The sequence below is a fragment of the Embiotoca jacksoni genome, unplaced genomic scaffold (assembly GCF_022577435.1).
Source record: "Embiotoca jacksoni isolate LCO1_2020_lvr unplaced genomic scaffold, fEmbJac1.0.p SCAF_4, whole genome shotgun sequence".
Lineage (NCBI taxonomy): Eukaryota > Metazoa > Chordata > Actinopteri > Embiotocidae > Embiotoca > Embiotoca jacksoni.
The window spans coordinates 16,083,976-16,097,263 of NW_027185392.1; the positions used below are offsets into that span (position 1 = coordinate 16,083,976).

Below are 13,288 nucleotides of genomic sequence, written 5' to 3' on the forward strand. Positions count from 1 at the left end.
ATGGAAGTGGCTATTATTATGAAGGTTGTTGGGGTTTCCATTGCCTGGAAGATATTTCGGTGTTTAGTTTCCCCATCACAAGACCTTGTTGAAACAATGGGACTCCACATGTGCTAGTTATCCAGATAATATACTGTGGCTACATTATTGGCAGCTCCTGTTTTTTTCCCCCCTTAGAACCTTACTTGTTTTTTATTCTTACTCTTTTGAAGATTATTTAACTGAAACAAACTGGAAAAAAATATCACACGCTTTCAGTTTAGCCTCAGTCAGTGCATTTATATTCACACAGTAACTTGATTAGAAGTACGATAAGACGTCATTCACAACCTTCAGAGAAAATTGATTACTTCACTGCACATTACACGCACACTATACACACACACACACACGCACACACACACGCACGCACGCACGCACACACACACACACACACACACCCCTCTTCCCTTCCTACAGTACAGTGTACCCACTGAGCACCTGGTGAGTGCCTGTAAGTGGGGATGAAAAGCAAATGTACTCCTGTGAACTTTGCTGCTGGCTTTTCTCCAGAAAGATAAGCGAGAAGTTTCACACTGCGAGCCAGTGTCAAACATTTAAACATCTAAACAACTGTTTAGATGCAGAATTTTGTGTCATTAAAATGCACCCTGTTGATACAAAACGTACACCGGTGCAATTGATCTCACAAGAATAACAAACTTTTTTTTTGACCTTGAAGCGTACTTGTTCAAAACAACTTTGTGTGTACTGCATTTGGACTTTTTATATTCTCTTTGTCAGGCCCATGCTTTCCTACATCCTCTGTTGGTTCTTTTACACTACAGAATTGACTTATCTACCATTGTAAACCTACACAACTCATGTGTGTCTGAAAGCTCTTGTTTGTTCAGCTGAAGGTTACAGCCCCCACAAGGCAGTGAAATGTAAACAGGGGAACCCTGACTTGTTGTTAATATACCACCTTGACATGTTTCAGGCAACGGCCCTTCAACCAACCCCTTACAGCCGCCTGCTCAGGGGCAGCTGCTGTTCGAGCTCCTGCTCTCAGAAATCAATATCAGCGATCATTCATAGTCAGGCAGTGATAAGAGAGACTCATGTCATGTGCTGCACATGAAATGCTCTGAAACATTACATGACGGTTTATTTTTGTCTTTTTAATCTCCTAGGTGTTATTCGAACACAACAATTCCTGGATCATGAGACGACACCTTACTACTGGCTGACGGTCTACGCGATGGATCGTGGCGTGGTGCCCCTCTCTGCGTTTGTCGAGGTCTACATTGCAGTGCAGGACGTCAACGACAATGCGCCACAAACCTCCGAACCTGTCTACTACCCCTCCGTCATGGAGAACTCCCCTAAAGATGTGTCAATCATCCAAATAAATGCAATCGATCCAGACGCCAAGGCCAGTGATAAACTCACCTACAGGATCACCAGCGGCAATCCCCAGGGTTTCTTTGCCATTAACTCCAAGACAGGTAAGACTGCTGTTACTGAGATGGAAATTCACGTCAATGTAAACTGCCTTCTCAGAGTATGACTCCCTGCTCTCGACTCACGAATTTGTACTGTGGTCCAAGACAAATTCTAACCTTGAATATGGCTGCTGGTTGGTGAAAGAAGCTTCAGAAATCAGCTCAGAGACTAAAGCTATGCAAGGTGGACAGTTTTTCCCACGCCTCCGTCGATCTACATCCAAATGATTACTCATTCTCAATACAGCCTCATATGACTAAGGTAATATCTCATGCTATTCATGTAAACATGGATTCATTGAGATATCCCAACTAACAAATGCATAAAAACGACAAAGAAAGAATTCAGACAGATTGAAATACGACACGCATTTTCCCCCCCCCCATCTAAATGCATCAAAGGACAAGCAAAGCAAACATATAAAGATTCTTCTGCATATTAAATGATCACTGGAGACTCAAGGCCAGGTTTTGAGATGTAACGAAGAGGGTGGTGCGATCCTGTGAGGTTCCTGTTTCTTTTCTTGTGAAAAGGAAGAGCCGTGTGAACACAGTAGTTTCACCCAGAACAGGAGTGGGTTGAGCCCACTGGGGTTTTTTCCACTCTAAAGTGTGTTCTCACATGGTGCTCTGGAAATGGTGCGATGATTAATTTTTCATTAGGTTCTTTTAAAGTTGCTGGAGTGGGCTATGGGTCGTTGAATAGCAGAATAAATATCCTTGTAATAGTTGCAAAGTGAAGCTTCGTGTGTAAACAGATTTCTTTCTGTAGATTTACAGATTTATTCCTATTAAATTCAGTTTTGAGAGTGATTCCACAAAAGAATCGGTTCTGCATGTGCGCTATGAAGTTGTAACGGGTGATACATTTACAAAATATAAAATAAATCCAGGATATCAATCAGTGTACATTTATATAATCGATTGCAATATTGAGACAATGGTCTCTGAAATTGCTAGTTCTTGAGACACAGGTCTCTTATTGCTTTGAATGCCAGGGATCATTCCACTGAAATGAGGGATGGGTTGTGCAGCAGTTGCCCCAGTTTGTCCTCACTGACGTGTGTGGTCCTGTTTCCCAAGGTAGTCACATCAACAAACTGGAGTTATTTTTGTTGGAAGTGGCAACGTGAATCTTCTGACCAAATAAGGTTTTGTCATGTTACAAGGCTCCCAAACAAGCCTCACGGTAATGCGGGGCACTTCCCGATGGACAGGAAACCAAAGAAAAAAATGAATGAGAAAGACAAAAGTATAATTTTAGGGAAACACATACACACATTTTTTTTTTTTTGTCTGCTTTCATGGCTAGATCAGCTTACACTTAATGATAAGTCTGGGAGGCTGAGAAAGTAAAGTGCGAGGATATCAAATATTCATCTTGCCACGAAGCAGTTATAAATAACATAAATAGCAGTGGAGAACACGTCTTTCAATCACTTACATCTTAGATGTTTTCCAATTTTTTTGTCCTTCTGTTGAGGAACCTGTGATAATATCGGACCATAGCTGGAAAGGAATGTTTACACTGAAGGAAGCTAATCTTGAACTAAGTGGCACTCCTTCTCGGTCCTTTTTCGGCTGCAAGTTTTTTTTTTTTCTCTTTTCTTTTTTCCTCCCCCGCTAAAGATGACCTTCAACTTTGATGAATTCCTCTTAAGTGATTCCTTGATTCAAGCCTCAGTGCTGTTGCTTCTGGACTTTCATACATGCTTATGGTAAAATTACAGTCACTTATTCAGCAGTCAAGTCTTGCTAGCCCCAAAAAATCTAAAGTAACTATTTCCTCCTCCACGGATTACAGAGAATTTATGTAGTTCATGTTGGAGTCCACTGTGGGCAGAACCTCTGTACAGTCAAATTGGCTGTATCTTTATGTGGTTTGTTTTTACGGCTGTCAGAAGAGCTCACTTGAACAAAACAAAAATGGATACACTGAAGCATAAGGAGAAGACCCATTCATGCATATTAAAGCATGTTGAAACTTTTATCAGAGGGACACCAGAGCTCTTTGCGTCACTTGCAACAAAGAGTGATTTGGACCAAGACGACTTCATTGAGGCACTGCTCGTTCTTTTCTCTTCTCTTGGTGGGGAGAGGAAACAGGAGAAAACAGGGAGCAAAGTGGAGCTGACTTCTGCAGGACAGGGAGTTATACTGATGACCACTTAAAAGAAACAAAACAGATATAACCAGGCATTTTTATTTTTTTTTGCAAAGAACTGGGGGAAGATTACAAATTATATTGTGTTTATTTAAATCTGTGGCATTAAACAAAGATTCAAATAGCTTGATATCTCTCCACATTATCAACTCAATATGACATTGTCACCGCATATTACAGGTTTTTGAAAATGTTTAAATTTACAACATGCGAGCCTCTGTAATTACATGTTCTAAAATTGCATTGGAAGCACAGGCCCTGTCTTGGCACATCAACAAAGCTCTAGAAAGGGGTGGGAAAAAGGGAAAGACGGTAAGGCCTATGTTTTCTGTGCGGCTTATGGAACTTCGTTGGCATGTGTTCCAGGCTAACGAGCTAGCCCTCTATCATGGGCTACGGCCTTCCGCTGCTTCCAAGCCGGCCCTGTTCGGCTTCAAACACGCTATATGTGAAGGGTTCAGTTGACGCCTTGGGTGGCGTTGGTTTGCCCTTTTCCCGCAGTGGCTCAGTAAAGCCCAGGATGAAAGGTTTAGGCCTACTTTATTTCTGCCAAGTAAACAAGTCCTGCTGTTTTGGATGTTCCCTGACTATAGTTTGTCATTAAAGTGCAAGGCCAGCTCTTCTCTCTAGCAGACACTATTGCAATCCCAATGTCTGAAAGCTTAGAACTCGACGGCTTGATATAGGCTTGCTTCTGAAGGGATTGCAAAAGAGAGAGAAAAGCTCGGCAGACGCGTACGAGGGGGGAAAAAAAATTGTGCCAGTCAGCTGGATAGGAATTGTGCGTTCTAAATCAGTATGAGATCAGTGGATTTGAATAATGCTGCGCGGGTCTGAAATTTTAAAAGAAGAACCAGTTGTCTGGTGGCACAGTTCGCATCCCACCCACAGACATGACCACAGTTGTTCCAGGCTCTTCAGGCTTCATTTAGCAGCTTAGGAGAATTGCATTTCCTGGATAAAGACTTGTTGTCAGCAGATCAAAACAGGATGTGCGACAGATACATGTGTTCGTGTACGTGCTCGGTGTTAAATGTCCTTTGGTTGTATTGAAGAGCAATACGATGTTCTTTATTACCTGGGCGTAAATTTTGAATAGTGATAGTTTGTCCAGACATACCGCACTTAAGACAGCCAACCCACGAGCTGTCTAGTTTTATTTTCTCTTTCTATAAAAGAGTTGTCAGCGTTCTGAGCCAGTTCATTTGAAGCTGTTGACATGAGTTGCCCACCTTTTCTGTGGGTGAGAAAGCAGTGTTCATTACCTGGTGAATCACTCTCTGTCTGTTCTCTGAAAAGCCTCTGCTTTGCTGTGACTTAGTGGACTTTGAACAGGCAGGTCTTATGCCAGAACATGCATGTGTTCGGAAAGGGTAACCAGTCAGAACGTGCAGCGAGAACACACACACACACACACACACACACACACACACACACACACACACACAGGAAGTTTTTTCCTATCTTAAGCCAAGGAGCTAGAGCAAAGATCTCTACGATAGCTATCTTATCTTTCTGAATTCTCATTACCCAATTTCCTGTTGTACCTACACTACCTTCCTTCCCGTGTGTTGCATTAATACTTTTTAAAGCGCCGCTAATTGCCCCAGTATTGTCATTAGTCTATGTTGGCCTGACGTATGAGATTTCTGCTTGGGGCACACAAAAAAAACAACAACCTTGAAAACTCCACCCTATTAATAATGCCGTACTTGTCACCAGACAGTGGTGTAGTTACAGCTGACAGGAGCATGCCTCTAATAGTATACCACTGTCAAACAAAGATTGTTTTCCCCTTTAATGGCAACTTTCAATCCAGTGGCTAAACCAAATAAAGAAAGATACACCCAGGTGAATCCTTGTATTGAACAATTTTAGCCCATCCCTTTTCTTCGCCTGAAGCCAGCGGCTCATTTTCATTAATTGAAACGGAATGCTGAAGGTAATACTTTGGCAAGCTTGAATACCTTCGACAGCCTTTATGTGCATTTGTCATCCCTGCGGGCTTGAACGAGAAGGTAGAGGAAACAGCCACAGAGATGTGCAGCTATGAATCATCCACTTTTTGTGCCGCTCGTATCAATTTTCAGTAACGCCTTCTCTGTTTGGAAAAGAGAACGCACACACACACACACACACACTGGTGTTATCAGTGGTTTACCAAAGCCCCAACCACTATCAGGGGAAGTGAGATAGGAAATGGATACTTCCAACGACTTCCTGATGTTTCCGGTGATTTGAGGGCAAACAATTGTCACAGCTCTCAAAAGAGATTATGAGAAAGAAGTTCCCCTTTTAAAAACTTCAAAGAGTGGTTATGATGGCTTGGTGGGCTAAAATGCACTTTAACCACAGTATCTTTGAAAGAAATCTAACCTGGGACCATTTTATGCTTTAAAAATGTTTTGAATTCTCTTTTTTTTTTTTTGAAGAAACAAGTGTCAGAAATTTTAAGAAAAGTCCTCCAAACATTCAGTGCTGACATTTTCTTAACATTCCTGCTAAAAGGACAGATAAGTAAACATCTATTGATCTCTTGACTTTACATAAACACCACAGGAGAACTGTGACTACTTCAAGGGAGGCTATACAAACTAATGAATACCAGGTGAGAGCAAGACAAAAAGAAAACCTAACCCAGTAATCTTCTTTGTACTTTTGTAAAATGAAGCGCAAGTAACTGTGACAGCCATCTGTGTCCTCAACATAGATCAAGCGGCACCTTTTAATTTGACCTGGGACCGGCTGATTTGCTGTTCATGCTTTGAAAGGCGGTGTTTTACAGACGCTGTGGTCGAGAACACCGTGTTTACAGATCTGTCACAACAGAGGTGCACTACCTTCACGGCGACTGTTACAATGAGGTTCGGGGAAGGTAAACCGAGGCTTGCAAGTACGAGGCAACTGAGCAGGTTAAACACGGTTCCTGACGTTACACTATCACTGCACAGGGAGCTCGCAACGTGCAGCGCTTTAGTTTGAATGTTTTATCACTTAAGACGTTCCCGCCGAAGGGTTCAAGCGGAAAAGCTCTGAGACGTCTTTGTTTAATGGGCCGAGTTTCTCTGGCTGGTGCACATCAAAAGACAAGTAGGGGGTTCTCACCTGTTCAAGTGAACCACACAAGCAAGCACTTGCTATGTTGGAGATTTAAAAGCTCCTTGGAAAAAAAAAACGACCAGTGCTGAGCTCCGGTTTCTGAACTACTGTATGCAAATGTGTAGGCAGCTGTTGTATTCGTGATACCTCAGCTTGTCACACCATAACTTGAAACTCAGAAACAGAAAATCTCATCTGCGCGTCTTATTCAAAGATTTTATTCACGAAGCTTGGTGACGCAGTAGCGACTTGCAGGGGATAGCAGGCAAGCAAACTGCTTAGCATAGAAGTTTTATTTACTCGCAACAGTTATTGGTTGTACATCATTTCCGTTTACAAACAGCATCGCCAAGTTAGTTTCCGTGCTAAGGATTGAACAATCCAACGCTGCCTAGGAAAATGTATCGATCAGCCACGACATCAAAACCACCTGCCTAACATCGTGTAGGTCAGAGCTCTGAACCGCCGAGGCAGGGACTCCGCGGACCTCTGAATGTGTCCCGTGGTATCGGGAACCGAGACGTTATCAGCGGACCGCCATGGATTGGAGCACATCCCACAAATGCTTGATAGGATTGAGATCTGGGGAATTTGGAGTCCCAAGTCAACACCTTGAACTCTTATTCATGTTCCTCAAAGCAATACTGAACTATTATGGTCCCGAAGTAACCTACACCTGAATGGAGGACCCGGGTTTTCCCAACAGAACATTGTCCATAGCATCACTGCCTATTGCCTTCTTATCGTGCATCTTCCCCAGCTAAACAATGCAAACAAGGCTGTCCACGTGATGTAAAAGAATACGCGATTAATGAGCCCAGGCCACCTTCTTCCATTGCTCCATGGTCCAGGTCTGATGTTCCCGTGCCCACTGTCTGCCCTTCTGGTGGTGGACAGGCCTGTTTTTATGCAGCAACATACCCAGTTTGCTGCAATACACACATGTTCTGACATCTTTCCGTCAGATCCAGGTTTAGGTTTTTAGCGATTTGTGCAACAGTAGTTATTCTATGGTATTGAACCACACAGGCTAGCGTTCACTTCTCATGCGCATCTTGGTGCCCACGAGCCTGTTGCTGGTTCACCAGTTGTCTTTCTTTGGACCATTTTTGCGATGGACTAACCACTGGATAACAGGAACTCCTTTTAAGACTGGCTGTTTTGGATATGCTCTGACCCAGTTGTCTAGCCATTACATCTTGATCTTTGTCAGTTTTGCTCAGTTCCTTACCTTTGCCTATTCTCCTGCTTCCAGCACATCCACTTCAAGAGCTGACGGTTTACTTGCTGCCTAATATAGCCCACCCATTCACACATGCAATTGAAACAAGATAGTCCATATTATTCATGTCGCTTGTTAGTGGGTTTTAATGTCGTGGCAGATCAGTGTACATGCCAAGCATGTTTGAGAACCAAATCATCCACTGACAGCCTCAATTTGAATTTTTTTTTATACTTCTGAAGATATTTCTGTCTTGTCCCAAATTGTATGTGTTCGAACTAGAACTGACAAGGGGTCAAAGTTACTTGCCTCAGCTTGTCCATCGCTTCCAAATGTCCTGCTTATTTACACCGTGTAGCATTCAATTCTTGAGCACTTGGGAACCTGAATCTCCCATAGCTCCAACTCTTCCATGACGTGGCTGTCTTTTCAGATTACAAATAAGCCCTGCAGCTGTGAGGTGCTGAGATATCTCAATCCCAATGTAAACAGTGCTTCCCTTCTTAATGCCTTTCACTCATTTTCACAAAGACCTTATGTATGTATGGATACGTTTGCTTATATGGCCTCACTTGGTTAAATTCAATGTATTTTTTGAGAGGATATTTGTTGAACTACACAAAATGGCATGCCAAGCATTGCTTTCCTTCACAACAAAAGAGAATTTTGAGTGTTTCTCGTTCAGCGGCATTTTGGAGACTCGGTTTAAAAAATAAAAAAAAACACAAAAAAAACAGGACACGCAGCTCTTACTTCGAAGCACCAGGCCCACTTTAAACTCCCACAGCTTGAATTGCGTTTGAATTTGAGTATTAGTATTCCGCAGTGAAAACAGATACTTGTCAGTGTGTTGTTTTAGACCCCAATGGCAGACGCTTACATCATAATGAAGATGAGAGTATTGATGTAGTTGTCTGGGATTGGACATTGAGTTTTAATATAGGAAATATTACAGCCTGTGTTCATTATTTTTCACACCAGAAAAACAGTAAGCATTTAAATAGTGAATTTTCATAGCTCCATGTCAGTTAATCAATAATAATAAAAAAAAATCTCTTAAAAAATTGCAGACACCCAGCACATTCCTCATTGTCTGGAGTCACAGATAAACACGTGTCACAAAAATATGTGCATGACTCCCGAGACTGCTAATCACAGCAGCAATGGCCGGGTATTACCCATCCCCAAACAATGTCCTGGACTCCTTAACTCCCTGCAGGTCTCCGTTTTGGAGCAGTGGTTGTAGCGCTCAAGGACATGGTTGAAAGTGCCACTGCCGCTTTGCCGTTGTTTTTCTCCCCCTCTCAAAACAGCATGTCTATAATTACTGTCGGCCCAGCTCAGCCCACGCCTGAGGATGGATTTTTATGTGTATGTGTGTGTTGTGACAAAGGCTGCAGGTTTGAAGTGGAGACTTCTTTGGTCAGCTCTGGCTTACTAACCAGTCATTTTACAGTTCCTTAACATCTAGGTAGCCATGGAGAGGTATGCACCTTTATTGACTTGGAACACTAGTGCCAGCAAAGTCCTACATAAAAGCACTATTCCTGGTAAGTGTGCAGTCTCACAGGATGAGTTTGAATGCATTTTGATTTGTGAAGGTTTCCAATTTTTTTTTGGAAGCAAGTTGTTGTGAATTATTTTCTGAACGATATCAGTGCTTGGATATTGGAGCGAGCGGCAAGTTCGGTGGTCAGAGATCTGGCAGTGAGCTGGCAGCACGTCAGACATAAATGGAACAGAAGCAAACAAAAGCATTTCAAGCCACAACATAATGTGCATCAAAACAGCTTTACTCATCCAGAGCAGATACGACACATCGTTTTTTGCCTGTAAGATGTTTGATTCCCCTCTCAGACCTGGAAAAGGATGTTGGTTTCATGCGCCATCAAAATTCTACAATACGTTTACTATCGAAATGTGACAAAGCCCTGAAGGTTAAACAATTTCACCAATCAGCAATGCCCCAAAATAGCCTATCTGACTATTTTAGCGCTCAATTAAAACAGCTCTTCCAATTTTCAGATTTCCTGCTTTGTCTTTTGTGATAGTAAACTGAATATCTTTGGGTTTTGTACTTCTGACATTTGAAGATGTCACATTTGGCTTAAAAAAAAACTGCACATTTTTGTAACTATTCTGCAATTGTACAGACCAAATAATAATTTAGTGAATGGACAGAACAATTACAAAAACATATTTGATATTCAAAATTAGAATAATTTGCAAACCTAGACTACTTGAAAACCTTGTGGACCAACTTTTATGTCCTTAAAAAGGTAAAACAAACAGGGATTTAAGGCAGTTGAGAACTAAATGATAACTGTCTGTTGCATTTGAGAGATGCATTCACAGTACACATGTTGACAGTTATTGTTGCCACCATGCTGTGAGGAGGTCAGCACTCAGCTGTCGCCAAAGGCACCACTGTATCTGGAAGGAGACCATGTCGATTGTCACTCTGGATAGTGCAATTTCAGATGCTGTATATACTGTATATATAGTTCATGAAATCAGAGCAGACCCTGAGGGTTGCTGAGAGCTGTAGCTGCTGCTTTTTTTTTTTTTTTTTTTTTTACCTCTGTGAATAACCACAATTAAATGCGGGCATAATACCTTTTCAGTTCTTGTTGTTTTGCCGTCAGTCTTGCCAGCTCTTTATCTCTTTGGTTAATTTTATAAAATAGCTTGTCGCCCTTGTTTTCAAGTGCAGGTAGTAGTGCTGTCAGTTATAGAAACACACACACAGAGAGAGATTTTATCTGAACCAAAATATACAGCGTTTTTGAACACGCACCCATAATCAAAAGGGAAACCACTAATGTGCTTCCCTGTGTCATTAACTCGTCTTCCAGTGTGCCTGCTGCTGCAGCATCGAGGTGTAAATTATGTTTGTGAAATTGGAGTTCTCGCTCGTCGATGCAGGCCGGAACTGAAACCAAATTTCGGGCCCGGGATAAAGGCCAGTCTTTTTGTGTTTTCATCGGTTTTGCTAATGTTGTGTATGGTGCCGTGCCGGAGCACAACACGAGAGTGTGCAGTTTACATTAACGAACAGTGCATCCGTTTTGATTAGGCAGCTGATTTGCGGAGAAATTATAAATTAGACAGCCAGACTCGGTGTGGTTAATGTTGTCATCTGTATTCTGCTGTACAATACATATTCAGAGAGGAGAGTTACCGAACGCAGCATGCAGGGGAGCATAAAAACATCATCATCCATCATCTCCGGCCTCGCTGAAGCGCATGAATAATTAGTCAGTGCGGCCTGTTTTGATGCGGCTCCCCAGAACTATTAGTTTTGATGATCATAATCTACAGCTCGTAAACTCATGTAACCCATGCTGCTTCTCTGATAACTTTTGCAGACATGGCAAAGAGTAATCCCTGCTGCTCATATAAATGAGCTAAACTTAAGCTTGCGTTGTCAGTGTTAGAACACCTCTTTTAACTCAGTGTTGGGGGTGGGGCCTTTTCTCTTGTTTTAATTGAGATGCGCCATTCATATTTGCATCTAAAACTCGTACGTCTCTGTATTAACGTGAGATTTAAATTGGTTGCCCATCAATATGTAAGCAGGTTCGGCAAGCAGAGCTAAAAATAAGGGTTGCACCTTCAGGAGGTGTTAGAATTTCAAACCAAATATCGGCAGACTTATATCTTTGCAGCTCACCGTGAAGATTAAATAAAGCCTAGGAAATAGAGGATAAAAAAGAAGGCGCAAAAGCGCCTTGCTCATGTGCCTCGGCGCTGAGGGAGGGCTATTTCAGGACCTGCAAGTTGTGGCCAGCTATTCTCGTTGCAGGCATATGTACCATTGATGGGTTTGGGTTTCGGAAATCCTTTGCTTTATGCTAATCAGGCGCAGTGTGGCAAGCACACTGCTCTGGTGCGGTTTAAGTTGGCATGCCTACTCTGCACTCAGTGTCTCTGCAAAGTTGCAATTACATTGGGAGTGAGAACAGAATGCTGCCTATAATGCAGCAACGCTCTGATACCCTTCATCCCCCCTTCTTCTCTTCTCTGCCCTTGTTTGTGAATTTGATTCAGAATTGGATTAGCCAGGAACTCAAGACTGTATCTTGCTTTATTTTTACTTTTGTTCAACCCTTCTTTAACAAAGTTTCTTCTGTGTGTTTGATGTCACACGGCATCAATCACCCTACTTAAACTGAATGATAGAGCTTAAAAAAAAAACTAAAAAAAAAACAAAACTTGAAACTCTTCAATTGCAAAAAAGTGCTCAGACCCGTGAGCGATTCCTGTCTATTTGTTCAGCTTGTGGAAAAACTAAATGTAGGGTGTCGAGGCCGTGCTGCTGTTTGGGTGCTATTTACAGATCTTTGTGATTTTTCACATGCGTAAGGCAGCATGGTGGGCTGTCTGGCAACTGGGTAGACCAGAAACAGGGAAGACCACAGGGGGAGAGAGAGCACTCCTCCAGACGAAGACTTTTCACTCATCGCTTACTGATGAGATAACCGCCAGGGTTCAGATTATGTCACCCAACAGTGAGTGGCAGGATTGGTATTTTGTTTTGTCAATTTAAATATAGTTCCTTTGCGTTTAACCATTTCATTGTTGGCTTCGAAGTTATTTTTTAGAAGGATCCTTTGAATTTGATTGGTTGAGAATTGTGGCCCAGATAAATGCTGAACAGGATGTTTTACAGACAAAAAAATTAACAATTCATTTCCAGCGCTTTTCAGAGAAACGGTCAAATCGGGAAGCTGTTTGTAAAGTACCCCAAACATCACTAAAACGTCTCTTATAAAACATTGTCTTTACTTATCAGGTTACATTACATTTCATTTAGCTGACGCTTTTATCAAAAGCGACTTACAATAAGTGCATTTCAACCATGAGGGTACAAAACCCAGAACAACAGGAATCAAGAAAATACAATTTCTACTCAATTCAATTCCAAGGTTACCAATATGTTTCTACAAATACATCTACAATAAACAAACTAATGTTTTAGCTTGGCTGGATCTGTCTGTCAGCCTCGAGTCCAGCTTTTTCAGTCATATTTAGTTCTACGTTTTTGGATGGCTTTACTAAAACCAATGACGTAAAATAGACCCAACACAGAAATGACTTCACTTGTCGCTTTTATAGAAGTGTGATTAATTAAATTTGTACGTATTGTCTTCGCCAGGTCTGGTTACGACCACTTCAAGGAAACTGGACAGGGAGCAACAAGATGAGCACATTCTTGAGGTAAGCACTTTGTTTTGGCTGATGTTCAACTCTAAAGAAACTAAGTGTAAGACTCCTTATTAATGTGAACATAAGTCAATAACATGGGAATCCGACTCT

The 13,288-nt window shown here is 41.9% G+C and overlaps 1 protein-coding gene across 12 annotated transcripts in view; it reads left to right on the forward strand.

The window, feature by feature from the left end:
* fat1a (FAT atypical cadherin 1a) overlaps positions 1 to 13,288 on the forward strand; it is a 77,941-nt gene that overhangs the window by 17,738 nt on the left and 46,915 nt on the right. For all 12 annotated transcript variants that reach the window (XR_011179117.1, XR_011179118.1, XR_011179120.1 and 9 more), the window contains exons 3-4: positions 1,173 to 1,487; positions 13,128 to 13,189. Coding sequence is in view for 8 of the 12 variants with exons in the window: in XM_069166927.1 (XP_069023028.1) it covers positions 1,173 to 1,487; positions 13,128 to 13,189 (377 nt within the window). In the remaining 4 variants the exon portion in view is untranslated. The remainder of the gene's footprint in view (positions 1 to 1,172; positions 1,488 to 13,127; positions 13,190 to 13,288) is intronic.